At 41.4% G+C, this 13,752-nt stretch overlaps 1 protein-coding gene across 1 annotated transcript; it reads left to right on the forward strand.

The window, feature by feature from the left end:
• The first annotated feature begins 8,671 nt into the window (after positions 1 to 8,671).
• On the forward strand, positions 8,672 to 13,694 carry LOC124003450. The gene is made up of 6 exons (XM_046311719.1): positions 8,672 to 8,910; positions 9,282 to 9,921; positions 11,167 to 11,271; positions 11,458 to 11,519; positions 11,836 to 12,117; positions 12,489 to 13,694. The coding sequence occupies exons 2-6, from the start codon at positions 9,291 to 9,293 to the stop codon at positions 12,534 to 12,536; spliced, it is 1,128 nt and encodes a 375-aa protein (XP_046167675.1). The 5' UTR covers positions 8,672 to 8,910; positions 9,282 to 9,290; the 3' UTR covers positions 12,537 to 13,694.
• The last annotated feature ends 58 nt before the right edge of the window (positions 13,695 to 13,752 follow it).

Here is a 13,752-nt window from a genome sequence, read left to right on the forward strand (position 1 = left end):
GACAGACAGGTGAACACATCCTACATCTTGGTGGGTGTGGCAGAGTCTTGGGCCTGGTGACAGACAGGTGAACACATCCTACATCTTGGTGGGTGTGGCAGAGTCTTGGGCTTGGTGACAGACAGGTGAACACATCCTACATCTTGGTGGATGTTCCAGTTTCAACTGTTCTGCCTTACTATTATTCAACCATGCTGGTCATTTATGAACATTTGAACATCTTGGTCACGTTCTGTTATAATCTCTACCCGGCACAGCCAGAAGAGGACTGGCCACCACACATATTCCTCTCTAGGTTTCTTCTAGGTTTTGGCCTTTCTAAGTTTTTCCTCTGCTTTTACTTTGTTTGCTGTTTGGGGTTTTAGGCTCTGTACAGCACTTTGAGGACCTGATTTGATTTGATTTGGATGTGGCCTTGGGCTTGGTGACAGACAGGTGCCCCAGGACAGTCTTGGGCTTGGTGACCTGACATGATGGCTCTTGGGCTTGCTGAACACATCCTACATCTTGGTGGGTGTGGCAGTCCACCTGACTCCTACATCTTGTGGGTGTGGCTGCTGCTCCTACATCTTGTTTTCCAGTTTCAACTGTTCTGCCTTATTATTATTTGACCTTGCTGGTCATTTATGAACATTTGAACATCTTGGTCATGTTCTGTTATAATCTCTACCCGGCACAGCCAGAAGAGGACGGGCCACCACACATAGCCTGGTTCCTCTCTAGGTTTCTTCCTAGGTTTTGGCCTTTCTAGGGAGTTTTTCCTAGCCACCGTGCTTTTACACCTGCATTGTTTGCTGTTTGGGGTTTTAGGCTGGGTTTCTGTACAGCACTTTGAGATATCAGCTGATGTACGAAGGGCTATATAAATAAATTTGATTTGATTTGATTTGGATGTGGCAGAGTCTTGGGCTTGGTGACAGACAGGTGAACACATCCTACATCTTGGTGGGTGTGGCAGTCTTGGGCTTGGTGACAGACAGGTGAACACATCCTACATCTTGGTGGGTGTGGCAGAGTCTTGGGCTTGGTGACAGACAGGTGAACACATCCTACATCTTGGTGGGTGTGGCAGAGTCTTGGGCCTGGTGACAGACAGGTGAACACATCCTACATCTTGGTGGGTGTGGCAGAGTCTTGGGCCTGGTGACAGACAGGTGAACACATCCTACATCTTGGTGGGTGTGGCAGAGTCTTGGGCCTGGTGACAGACAGTGAGTAGATGCAGCAAAATTAGTAAATTGGTCAATTAGGAATTGGTAAATTAGCTTTTATTGTCTGATGAAATTCTGAAAGAGATCAGTGTGTTTGTTCCACTATCTGATCATGGCAGGGAGTTGTTCAATGACAGGCATGCTGTCACGTTCTGACCTTAGTTCCTTTGTTATGTCTTTGTTTTTGTTTGGTCAGGGCATGAGTTGGGGTGGGTAGTCTATGTTCGTTTTTCTATGTTGCGTTTATGTGTTTGTCCTGGTATGGTTCTCAATCAGAGGCAGGTGTCGTTTGTTGTCTCTGATTGAGAATCATACTTAGGTAGCCTGTTTTCCCACTATGATTTGTGGGTGATTATTTTCTGTTCAGTGTTTTTTCAATTCACTGTACAGAACTGTTAGTTTGTCGTATCTTTGTTCAGTGTTCAGTTATTTTATTAAAAACATGGACACTTACCACGCTGCACATTGGTCCGATATTTCCTACTCCTCCTCGGACGAGTAGGACGACGATCGTTACACATGTACTTGTTGAAAATATATCAACTGATGGTTTAATTTCAGAAAGACAAATAATTATTTTTATTTTTTTACTAAGTGCTATACAGTATACCTGCCTCACTCTTCGAAAAATAAGTAGTACTGCTAGGTTTTACACAGTGAAATGTAACAAATGACAACATTTTTTATTCAAGAACTGTACAAATTATACATTTCTGACGTCAATAAATAAAAAATAAAACATAAAAATCGATACAGTAATACAAGATCTGTATGTAAAACTTTTAGATTGGACATTTGAATAATTTACCAGATGCTCTTATCCAGTATGACTTACAGTAAGTGCATTCATCTTAAGACGCTAAGTGAGACAATCATGTCACAGTCAAATGTACAGCATACAAACATTCCATTCGAGCAAAAACAATGGATATACAGTATAGTGTTTTATAAAAAATACATTTTCATACACACAAAATCTTTGAATAAAAAATCTATCATTTCTAATGAAAAAACAAATGTGATAAATTGGTAGACATAGCATTTTGGAAATTAACTCTTCAAGTTATGCTCATGTCAAGTCCTGTAAATGATGCAATGAAATACCTTCCTGATTCCTGCTCCACGGAACTCAACCCTGGTTTCTGTATTACACAGAAAAAGATGAGATCAGTAGTGGGCAATCTGAATGATCGTACCTGGGTAAGTTTATGGAAATTCTACACTGATACCAGGGTCTCTTGTGTTGACTTATGCAAGTCACAAGTCCCACTAAATGTTATTGTTTAGTGTTTAGTTGTGAAAATACTAGAAAACAGTTGTGTGTTATTAAATATTCCAAATATATATACCTATGTCAGGATAATGTGTGTGGAGGGAAATATTTTAATGTGTTTTAGACAATTCAAATAGAAGTCTATATTTGTCCTCTTAAGGATCTGACCCTTTTTTTATTGCCTAAAATGACATACCCAAATGTAACAGCCTATAGCTCAGAGAGGACTGTCTCTCTGTCTAACTGCCTGTAGCTCAGAGAGGACTGTCTCTCTGTCTAACTGCCTGTAGCTCAGAGAGGACTGTCTCTCTGTCTAACTGCCTGTAGCTCAGAGAGGACTGTTTCTCTATCTAACTGCCTGTGGCTCAGAGAGGACTGTCTCTCTGTCTAACTCCCTGTAGCTCAGATAGGACTGTCTCTCTGTCTAACTACCTGTAGCTCAGAGAGGACTGTGTCTCTGTCTAACTACCTGTAGCTCAGAGAGGACTGTCTCTCTGTCTAACTGCCTGTAGCTCAGAGAGGACTGTCTCTCTGTCTAACTGCCTGTGGCTCAGAGAGGACTGTCTCTCTGTCTAACTCCCTGTAGCTCAGAGAGGACTGTCTCTCTGTCTAACTGCCTGTAGCTCAGAGAGGACTGTCTCTCTTTCTAACTGCCTGTAGCTCAGTTAGATTTGGGTATGTCATTTTAGGCAAAAATGTTAAAAAGGGTCCGATCCTTAAGAGGACAAATATAGAAAAATATATAAGCAAGGATATGCATATTCTTGGTATCATTTGAAAGAAAACACTGACATTTGTGGAAATGTGACATTAATGTAGGAGAATATAACACATTAGATCTGTAAATAATACAAACAAAAAAACAGGCATGTTCAATTATTTTATTTTTTCATCATCTTTGAAATGCAAGAGAAAGGCCATAATGTGGGAGTCTAAGCGAAATATAGATTTTGGCCTGTAGGTGGCAGCAGTGTGTATGCAAAGTTTCAGATTGATCCAGTGAAGCAAAGCAATAATGCACAATATTTTTTTATCAATTCTGCCCAAATGTGCCGACTTGGTCAATTGATACATTTTCAAGTACATAACTATGGAGAACATACAAACATGATATGGTAATACAACATTTAAGTTTAAACACTCCCAGGAATGTCATACATGATGTATCATTAGCTTATACACTCACTTTCACACATCTAGATGGCCGGACGGGGTGGGTGTGGAGCCAGAGACAGCAGGGGTCCAAACTGTAGAACCCAGTTCCTACATTTGAATATTACAATGGATTTTATCAAACAAAACTGTTACATTTTATCAGGATGACAAATCAGAGCAAGATTACTGAATGTAAGTACATTATTTACCTTCAGAGATGTATGTATCAAACCAGTTGCCATGATAAAAGTGTTTTGTTGTTGTGTACTTTCCTCAAACAATAGCATGGTATGTTTCATTATAATAGTTACTGTAAATTAGACAGTGCAGTTAGATTAATAAGAATTGAAGCTTTCTGCTCATATAAGACACATCTATGACCTGGAACGTTTGCTGTTAAGTACAACGTTATGATAGTCACATTAGCGCACGTTAGCAACAACTCTCCCGGTATAGTGACACCGATCCCATAGAGGTTACATTTTTGTACAGTCCTGTGAAATACATGACACGGTCAAACCAGTTTACATTATCTTTGACTGTGATGCCATGGGGAAGACCCACAGCCCTTTTCCTGATCTAGAATTCTCCACTATCAGACTTTGTTACTGCAAGCTGCTCAATGATGAGACTGACATGTAGGTCCTCGTTAATAATTCAGCAATGAGGAAGCCCTTTATAATTATTCTCAATCAGGTGATCTAATCTTCACAAGGTTGAGCCCTAACAATACAATGACTCTGCTATACACTGTCTATCTATAGACACATTAGGGACTTTTTGGTTTCACTTTAGTTTCTCTATGACATGGTTTAAGTTAGCTGCCATGGGTTTGAGTGCGGCAGAAGCAGGTAATGACCTAAGAGATAAAGATTGACGACTGATTACAGAGTGGTGACTCTTCCTGCTACACTGTGATGCACTGTCCCCCCGGGGCAACGAATGCACCATGTGAGAGGAAACGTATGTCAGAATTATTTTTGTTGTTGTTTTTTTTTCACCTTTATTTGAGTTGAGAACAAGTTCTCATTTACAATTGCGACCTGGCCAAGATAAAGCAAAGCAGTTCGACACATACAACGACACAGAGTTACACATGGATTAAAACAAACATACAGTCAATAATACAGTAGAAACAAGTCTATATATGATGTGAGCAAATGAGGTGAGATAAGGGAGGTAAAGGCAAAAAAGGCCATGGTGTCAAAGTAAATACAATATAGCAAGTAAAACACTGGAATGGTAGATTTACAATGGAAGAATGTGCAAAGTAGAAATAAAAATAATGGGGTGCAAAGGAGCAAAATTAATTAATTAATTAAATACAGTAGGGAAAGAGGTAGTTGTTTGGGCTAAATTATAGGGTTAGGGTTAGGGTTAATACAATAGAATGGAATATAAGAGAATAGAATGGAATATAAAAAAGTGGAATAGAACAGAACAGTTGCGTCACTACAGACCCTGGTTCGTTCCCAGGCTGTGTCACAACCGGCCGTGTTCAGGAGTCCCATAGGGCGGTGAACAATTGTCCCAGTGTTGTCTGAGTTAGGGGAGGGTTTGGCCGGGGGGGTAGGCTGGTTGAATTTGATCTTAACAGACTTGCCTAGTTAAATAGAAAAGTCCATCTCTAGGGAGATGGAAATTCACAGTAATGTGTCATCCACTAACATCAAGTTGTCTATAAAACAAACCTATTGGTTTTAGTGCATTACATAAAAGGAGACCAGCAAAACTGAAACTTCACTCATATGTAAATCATGGATTTGGATTTGGAGGGGATTTGCAAACTTTTTTTTCCTCTCACAAACTTCTCTTTTTTTCTTTTTCCAGGAACAGTATATACATTGAAAATCAGAAGAGAGTGGGTGTCTGCAGGTACTATTGAGAGGCTTTACACACCCTCCCCAGTGTTCACGCAGAATGTTAATAAGGCATAGTGATTCAGCAGCCACACTCATTATGCAGGTCATGATCATGCCATTTAAACCACAGTGATAAGAAGAGGAAAGATGGAATAGCATGTGTACATTGTTCAGTTTGTGTGCAAGCACTTTGTGAAAATTAATGAGGATGCTGCATTTGGGAAGCTATAAAAAGCTTCATGAATAAATGTGATTGATTGAGGCTTGTATTTTTCCATTGTATGGTGTACAGTGTGTGTAGTGTACTGATTGTTTATGTATTGTGATGGTGTGCTAAGTGCTATGGTGTTAACAGGAAATATAATTGTACTCCTGGGTAAAAATGTTATTTTGGGCGACATTTGGTCAGAAATGTTGCAGATGGGAGGATAAAGTCCCTAGTGAGACACCATGGGAGAATGGAGAAACACATCGCAAGAGGAAATGGTGGAATGATGATTTACTGGGAAATATGATTTTATCTGTGGCTGTCTGAAGGTTGGAATGAATGAGTGTTGAAATAAATACATACGATGTAAGCTGTGTGCCATCCAATAGTGTAAATCCAGATAACCCTAACCCTAACCCTAACCCTAACCCTAACCCTAACCCTAACCCTAACCCCCTAACCCTAACCCTAACCCCTAACCCTAACCCTAACCCTAACCCTAACCCCAACCCTAACCCCCTAACCCTAACCCCACCCCCTAACCCTAACCCTAACCCTAACCCTAACCCCACCCTAACCCTAACCCTAACCCCACCCTAACCAACCCCCTAACCCTACCCCTAACCCTAACCCTAACCCTAACCCCACCCTAACCCTAACCCCACCCTAACCCTACCCTAACCCCCCAACCTAACCCTAACCCTAACCCTAACCCTAACCCTAACCCCCTAACCCTAACCCTAACCCCACCCTAACCCCAACCTAACCCTAACCCTAACCCTAACCCCTAACCCTAACCCTACCCTAAACCCTAACCCTAACCCTAACCCTAACCCCCTAACCCCACCCTAACCCCCTAACCCCACCCTAACCCTAACCCCACCCTAAACCCCAACCCCACCCTAACCCTAACCCTAACCCCACCCTAACCCTAACCCCACCCTAACCCTAACCCTAACCCTAACCCTAACCCCACCCCTAACCCTAACCCTAACCCTAACCCCACCCTAACCCTAACCCTAACCCCACCCTAACCCTAACCCCACCCTAACCCTAACCCCACCCTAACCCTAACCCTAGTGAGTATCCTGCATTGCATTACATTACATGATGCACTGAGAATTCAACAGAATCCTTTTTTTGTATGAGTTAGTATTCTGCCAGCTTAATCTAAATTCTGGTCATATGACTACAGTGTGTATGGCTGACATTGACTGGAGCAAATAGATTAACAGGCTTTGAACACAACCAAAGCCAGCGGGTCATTAACAATGAAAAATCGCAGCCATAAGAGTAACAGTCAAAAATAATTTTCAGATCAAATGAACCCAAGTGTAAATGAATCAGAACCAGTGCATTAACGTGACCGCCGTCCCTTTTCGTATCTCTACTCCTCACATTCATCTCTGGTCACAATCATGAGCTGTGGTCGATTTCATGATTAATGCGATACACCTTTATGATGGAATAAGATTACACTTCAAATAATGTAGCCTTGAATAGGAGGAGTGCAGTGTAGACTTTCAATGGAGAAGTGTATGCCACTGCAGCCTAATGGCTGTATAACCTAATACAATATAACTATATACTGTAGCCTAGTTGTGTCTTGATCACTTCTCTTGAATCGTACAGTGTAGTCATAACACTTGTCAGTGAACGGCTCAGACACCATCCAATTTTAGGAACTGTTCAAACTTCCATTTCAGAGAATATAGGTCACTTTAGGATTGTGTAAAGATTTAAAGCCCATGGTTCCTAAAAGGAGAAAAGTCCGTCGGTGAATGTTCTCTGTCTCTCTCCGTTCAGGGAAAGTTTTTCCAGGTCAAAGGTCACACCAGTTGGGGCCACTCTCAGTCATATCTGTCTTGAAGTCTCTCCTCCTCCTCCACTTCCTCCCCCCCCCCCCCTCCGCCCCTCAATCCTTGCACAATAAAAAAAATATAAAAAAAAAAAAAAAATCTAAATATAATAGACTTGGTAACACAACACTGCTTGGGAACATGCAGAATGACCCTGAATCCAGGTTGGAACATGTAGCATCATGCCACCACAAAGACCTGCCCCAAAAAGAGAACACTCAATGATATGTCATGTATTTTTGTGTTTCTCCAGACATAAAGGTTATGGTAATATATTATCAGCTGAACCGAAAGTCCAAATGCCCCACAAAGTAGTTCCTCACATTTCCCCTGCAGTCAATAAATGTTCTTATCAGTAGGCTACCGGTATGACTGCAGAGGTCAAAAAATGGTGATGGCAGCCTTTATTGCTGCCTTTGCCAGTAATAAACGTTGATTTGACTGTGTATGGTCAATCATAAAACAAGAGGGTGAGGATCTGTTTTTGTTTCTAGTCGCATATGCCACCTGCATTATTATACAGGCCATATGAATGTTATTTTGTTGATGGGGAAGTGTTATTTTAATCAAATCAAATGTATTAGTCACATACACAATTTACAGCAGGTATAAAAGGTGCAGTGAAATGCTTATGCGTGAGCTCTCTCAACAATGCAGGACATAAATCCTTAATCAGTAATAACAAAGATGAAGTAAAAAATAAAATAAGAAGTAGTGGAAGTAGCAGAATAGGTAGTATGCATAGTAATAATGGACTGGATTTACAATGGATTTACATATTTAAAGTGGGTAGTAGAATCAATAGTATATATTAGAACAGCAGCATTGACTGTGTGTGTGTGTGTGTGTGTGTGTGTGTGTGTGTGTGTGTGTGTGTGTGTGTGTGTGTGTGTGTGTGTGTGTGTGTGTGTGTGTGTGTGTGTGTGTGTGTGTGTGCGTGCGTGCGTGCGTGCGTGCGTGCGTGCGTGCGTGCGTGCGTGTGTGTGTGTTTTTGAGTTTATGGGTGTTTGTGTTTCAGGTTAACTAAAAACAAACACCGTAATTTCCCCTTGTGGCACGAGCAGGACAACACCGAAACCGTAAACAAGCCCTAAAGTACCGTTGAGGAGAAATCATATGACGCATTGACTTATCCTTACCTGCTTCACTTCACCCACGCGCTCTGCACGAAGGGTGGTGATAGGCTGTCGGTAAAGGAGGAGGCGTAAACCACGCGTCATTACCTGTCCTGAACCAGGTTTTTGTTGAAGAGGGCCATTTTTGGGTAGGATATCTCACCTGTCAACACGTCGAAATCAAACACATTTATCGGGAAGGGAACAGCAAGACAGTTAGTGAAAAAGTGAGTAGCCTACTGTATGATATCCTATTATATTTCATGTTGTCGACTGACGTATTCACATCGGAAATTGGAAGTTGAAGTGGTAATGGTAGGCTACTGTTAATGTTCAGGAAGAACTAAGATCAGCATTGGGTGAAATACCACGACCAGAGAGAACTGTTAGGCAATTTTTTGGGCAACCAATGCTGTGTTTTAATCGTTCAGAAAATGTAAACGAAAACTTTACTTTAAGCTATATTACAAGTGAAACCAAAACAACCAGAACAACATATCCAATACAATTGTGCAATTGTGACATATCATAATGTTGAAAGAAATACATCTTTACGGTCATTTAAAAAATGTATCTAATTTTGCATTATCTATTGTAGATTTCTATCATGGAGGTTGCAGAAAAGAAGATGCCCAAACAGGCCCAGCTGCTCTCTCTTGGCCGCAAGGACACCAGTCACCTCTTGGAAGTGTATGTGAAACGCAGCATCAGTTTAAGTGACGGGACATGTGAGGACCAGAGGTCACCAACAAAGCCTCGGAAGTGGGTGACACTGTCAGAGAAACGCAGAAGAGTCCACCGGCATTCTATTGACTCCTTGGTCACCTCAGGGCCCAGCAAACTTGACGATGGCGATGCCACCAGCACACCACCCAACGAGGGCTTTGTTATACCAAATGTGGCTCCTATAGAAATCCCAGGACCTGCTGATATTCCTGAGATTGATGCGTCTACTGAACTGGAGAATAAGTCTAAAGAGGGAAAGAAGAGGACCAAAAGGCCCTCTCTCTGGAAAAGTTTTCTGGGTTTCTTCTCGAAGAAGGGGAGTGACCAGAAAGATGAGCATGAGTCTGGTACAGAGACTGGTGGACAGTCGCAAGGAAACAAATCCATAAAAAAGCAATGGCGCTCCATGAGGAGACCTCTGAGAAAAATAAAGAGTGACAGCTTCAGAGGGTCTGTGAGGAGATCATCGGCTCGGAACAGGGCCAACACTACAGAAATAACTGGAGTTGAATGTAGGTTGGAGCGGGCATGGCACCCAAACATTTCACACAGTACTGGTTTTGTTGTTATGGTCCTTTTGTTCAAACAGGATTTTGTGGATAATCTTAGTTTAACTGTGTTTTGGGAAATTGGGCCCTAGTTGGTTGTCCTGTTATTAGAGAGTTAGATGGTAGCCCTGTTATTAGTTGGTAGTCCTGTTATTAGTTGGTAGTCCTGTTATTAGAGAGATAGTTGGTAGTCCTGTTATTAGAGAGATAGTTGGTAGTCCTGTTATTAGAGAGTTAGTTGGTAGTCCTGTTATTAGTTGGTAGTCCTGTTATTAGAGAGTTAGTTGGTAGTCCTGTTATTAGTTGGTAGTCCTGTTATTAGAGAGTTAGTTGGTAGCCCTGTTATTAGTTGGTAGTCCAGTTGTTAGAGAGTTAGTTGGTAGCCTTGTTATTAGTTGGTAGTCCAGTTGTTAGAGAGTTAGTTGGTAGCCCTGTTATTAGTTGGTAGTCCAGTTGTTAGAGAGTTAGTTGGTAGCCCTGTTATTAGTTGGTAGTCCAGTTAGCGAGTTAGTTGGTAGCCCTGTTATTAGTTAGTAGTCCAGTTGTTAGAGAGTTAGTTTGTAGCCCTGTTATTAGTTGGTAGTCCAGTTGTTAGAGAGTTAGTTGGTAGTACTGTTATTAGTTGGTAGTCCAGTTGTTAGAGAGTTAGTTGGTAGCCCTGTTATTAGTTGGTAGTCCAGTTGTTAGAGAGTTAGTTGGTAGCCCTGTTATTAGTTGGTAGTCCAGTTGTTAGAGAGTTAGTTGGTAGCCCTGTTATTAGTTGGTAGTCCATTTGTTAGAGAGTTAGTTGGTAGCCCTGTTATTAGTTGGTAGTCCAGTTGTTAGAGAGTTAGTTGGTAGCCCTGTTATTAGTTGGTAGTCCAGTTGTTAGAGAGTTAGTTGGTAGTCCTGTTATTAGTTGGTAGTCCAGTTGTTAGAGAGTTAGTTGGTAGCCCTGTTATTAGTTGGTAGTCCAGTTGTTAGAGAGTTAGTTGGTAGTCCAGTTGTTAGAGAGTTAGTTGGTAGTCCAGTTGTTAGAGAGTTAGTTGGTAGCCCTGTTATTAGTTGGTAGTCCAGTTGTTAGAGAGTTAGTTGGTAGTCCAGTTGTTAGAGAGTTAGTTGGTAGCCCTGTTATTAGTTGGTAGTCCAGTTGTTAGAGAGTTAGTTGGTAGTCCTGTTATTAGATTTATTGCATGAAAAAAACACTATGTTACTTGTTACTCTCTACAGCGGTTGTGAGTGTGGTGCTCGCAGACTCGTACTATGAGAAAGTGTCAGAAGAGCTGGAGAAGATTGTGTCTGAGGAGAAAGAGACAGACACAGCTTCTACAGATGGTAAGTAGCCTATAATCAAGCAATGTTCTCATGTGTATTGATGTCTTATCTAATCATAATAGAAATTGCACTTTCAATAGCATCCTCCTAAGCATTCTATATATAAAGCTGTAAAGGCCACAGCACATCACACATCTGTTACAAATGTGTAGACTTCTATTGACCCTTTCTATCCATTTCTTACAGAGGACGTCATCAAAAGGATCATTGTTCTGATGAAGCAGCAAGGAGACGTCATTGATAACAAGGTTTGTGTTCATAAACTACAACAAAAAAATAATGTATGTGAGAAACTTAATACAAACGTCTATCTTTGACACTCAATGCTTCTTTCACATCCAGGATAGCTTGCTATAGCCTGGGTACCAGTCTGTTTGTGCTAACATTTCACCCCTTGTACCCAGTATCCTATGCCAAACAGGTTTGGTAAATGGCACAGAGTACAAGGAGTGGAATGTTACCACAAAACTGGTCTGGATTTCAGGTTAAACTTGCTATTTCCTCATGGATAATAATACATTATTCTATGGTCACTCACGAAAGCATGTCCTGCTCTCTCCATAGCTGAAGGAGAACCCCAGCCTGAGCGCATTCTTCCAGAAGCTGTCCTACAGTACCTTCCAGCAGTTGGCTGATACGTACGTGGAGACAGAGACCCCTACAGGCCAGAGCCGCCAGACACCACACACTGTTGGGCCCGGGCCCGTCAACGCCCCGGAGCTGGTCAAGCTGGCCTTCACTCTGGACTTCACAGCCAGGGTGGCCTGTCTCTCCAGACAATCCACAGGACACATCATGGGCCTGGGCAACCGCTACTTAGAGGACCGCTTCACCCAGACACCAGAGGCAAGAGTCAATCCCTGTTTTCTCTTTTAATTCAAATGCATGTAATTATGTGTAAATCACAGGAGGCTGGTGTGACCTTATTTGGGGCGAATGGGCTCGCGGTAATGACTGGAGTGGAATGGTATCAAATACATCAAACATGGTTTCCAGGTGTTTGATGCCATTCCATTTGCTCCGTTCCAGACGTTATTATGAGCCGTTCTCCCCTCAGCAGCCTCATGTGGTATAAACTAAAATGAAGGGATTGTGACACAGGAACACCCCCAACACGCAAGTTAAAAGCTGTTTTGTACCGTTTAACCACAGTGCTGTTAGCAGGTGAATCAAGGAAGATCACACATGTTTCTAATGGCATTGATGTTGCTTCGCAGGTTAATCCAGATCAGACGCTGCATCACCAGGATGGTCCTAATCGTTGATGCACCACCACATGCAAATGAGACCAACTAGTGCAGGGGAAAACATACTCAGTACTGTAATAACACATCAAGTGTTCCTTGGGAAACAACTAAAACCCAGTGGCAGGTCACCTAGGGAACACCACTTATGGTAGTCCTTGTACCAGTAAATGTACACTAGGTCATCTAAATGACTACCATGTGTACAGGTTAGTAAGTAAAATATATCCACTTCTTACCACTTGTGGTGCAGTCTGCATTTACTTATCTGAATTAGTGATAGTAAGTACTATGTAGCGTACTGTAACTGCATGTACAGGTGCATTGGTTATTTCCCCACAGCAGGGTATCTTAATCCTGGTTCTGTGAACTCAAAAGGGTGCACATTTTTGGTTTTGCCCTAGCAATACACACCTGATTCCACTAATCCTTCCAGCAGTTGGCTGATACAGCAGTTGGTTTGATGATGAGTTGATTAGTGACATGATGTGTGCAGTGCTAGGGTAAAAACTCAAATGTGCACCCCTTTTGAGTCCTCAGAACCAGGACTAAGAAACACGTCCCTACAGTAACCCTAGAGTAATGCATTGTTTCTGGGGATTCTACTCATGACACGTGACAAAATAAGAAAACCAAGCTATTGATCCAAACTATTTATGTAGCAATATTTCCACATGGTAGAAATATATTTTCTCTAATACTGTGGTCCTGTGTGGCTCAGTTGTTAGTGCATGATGCTTGTAACACCAAGTGTCAGTTCCTACTGGAGACACCCATATGTGAAATGTAAACACGCATGACTGTAAGTCACTTTGGATAAAAGCCTCTGCTAAATGGTATATATTATTTCTGCAATATCAATGTTTTACAGATGTTTTAGAATGCACTTTACAAAACTTTATCTGGCTCTGTAATAATGCAATGCAATGTCCTGCACTTTACACAGTGCACTTGTATTAGTGCAATTACATGAATAACGCAGCATACTTCTGTTAACTTTTTTTATGAACTATTATTGTTATTGGCAGTGCAATCTTTAGTTTCATCATTGTTTACCTGTTTTGCTTTTCAGTCTAAGGATGAACAACTGCTGATGAACAATATGACATTTATATAGATGTGTATGCTGGCATTCACACTATTTGTTATATGAATAAATTATGTTTTTATTAAAAAGCACCACTTCTACTGATTGAAATGCATTATTTGATGGTACCTTGGTTGATACAGTATCAAC

The sequence above is a fragment of the Oncorhynchus gorbuscha genome, linkage group LG18 (genome assembly GCF_021184085.1).
Source record: "Oncorhynchus gorbuscha isolate QuinsamMale2020 ecotype Even-year linkage group LG18, OgorEven_v1.0, whole genome shotgun sequence".
Lineage (NCBI taxonomy): Eukaryota > Metazoa > Chordata > Actinopteri > Salmoniformes > Salmonidae > Oncorhynchus > Oncorhynchus gorbuscha.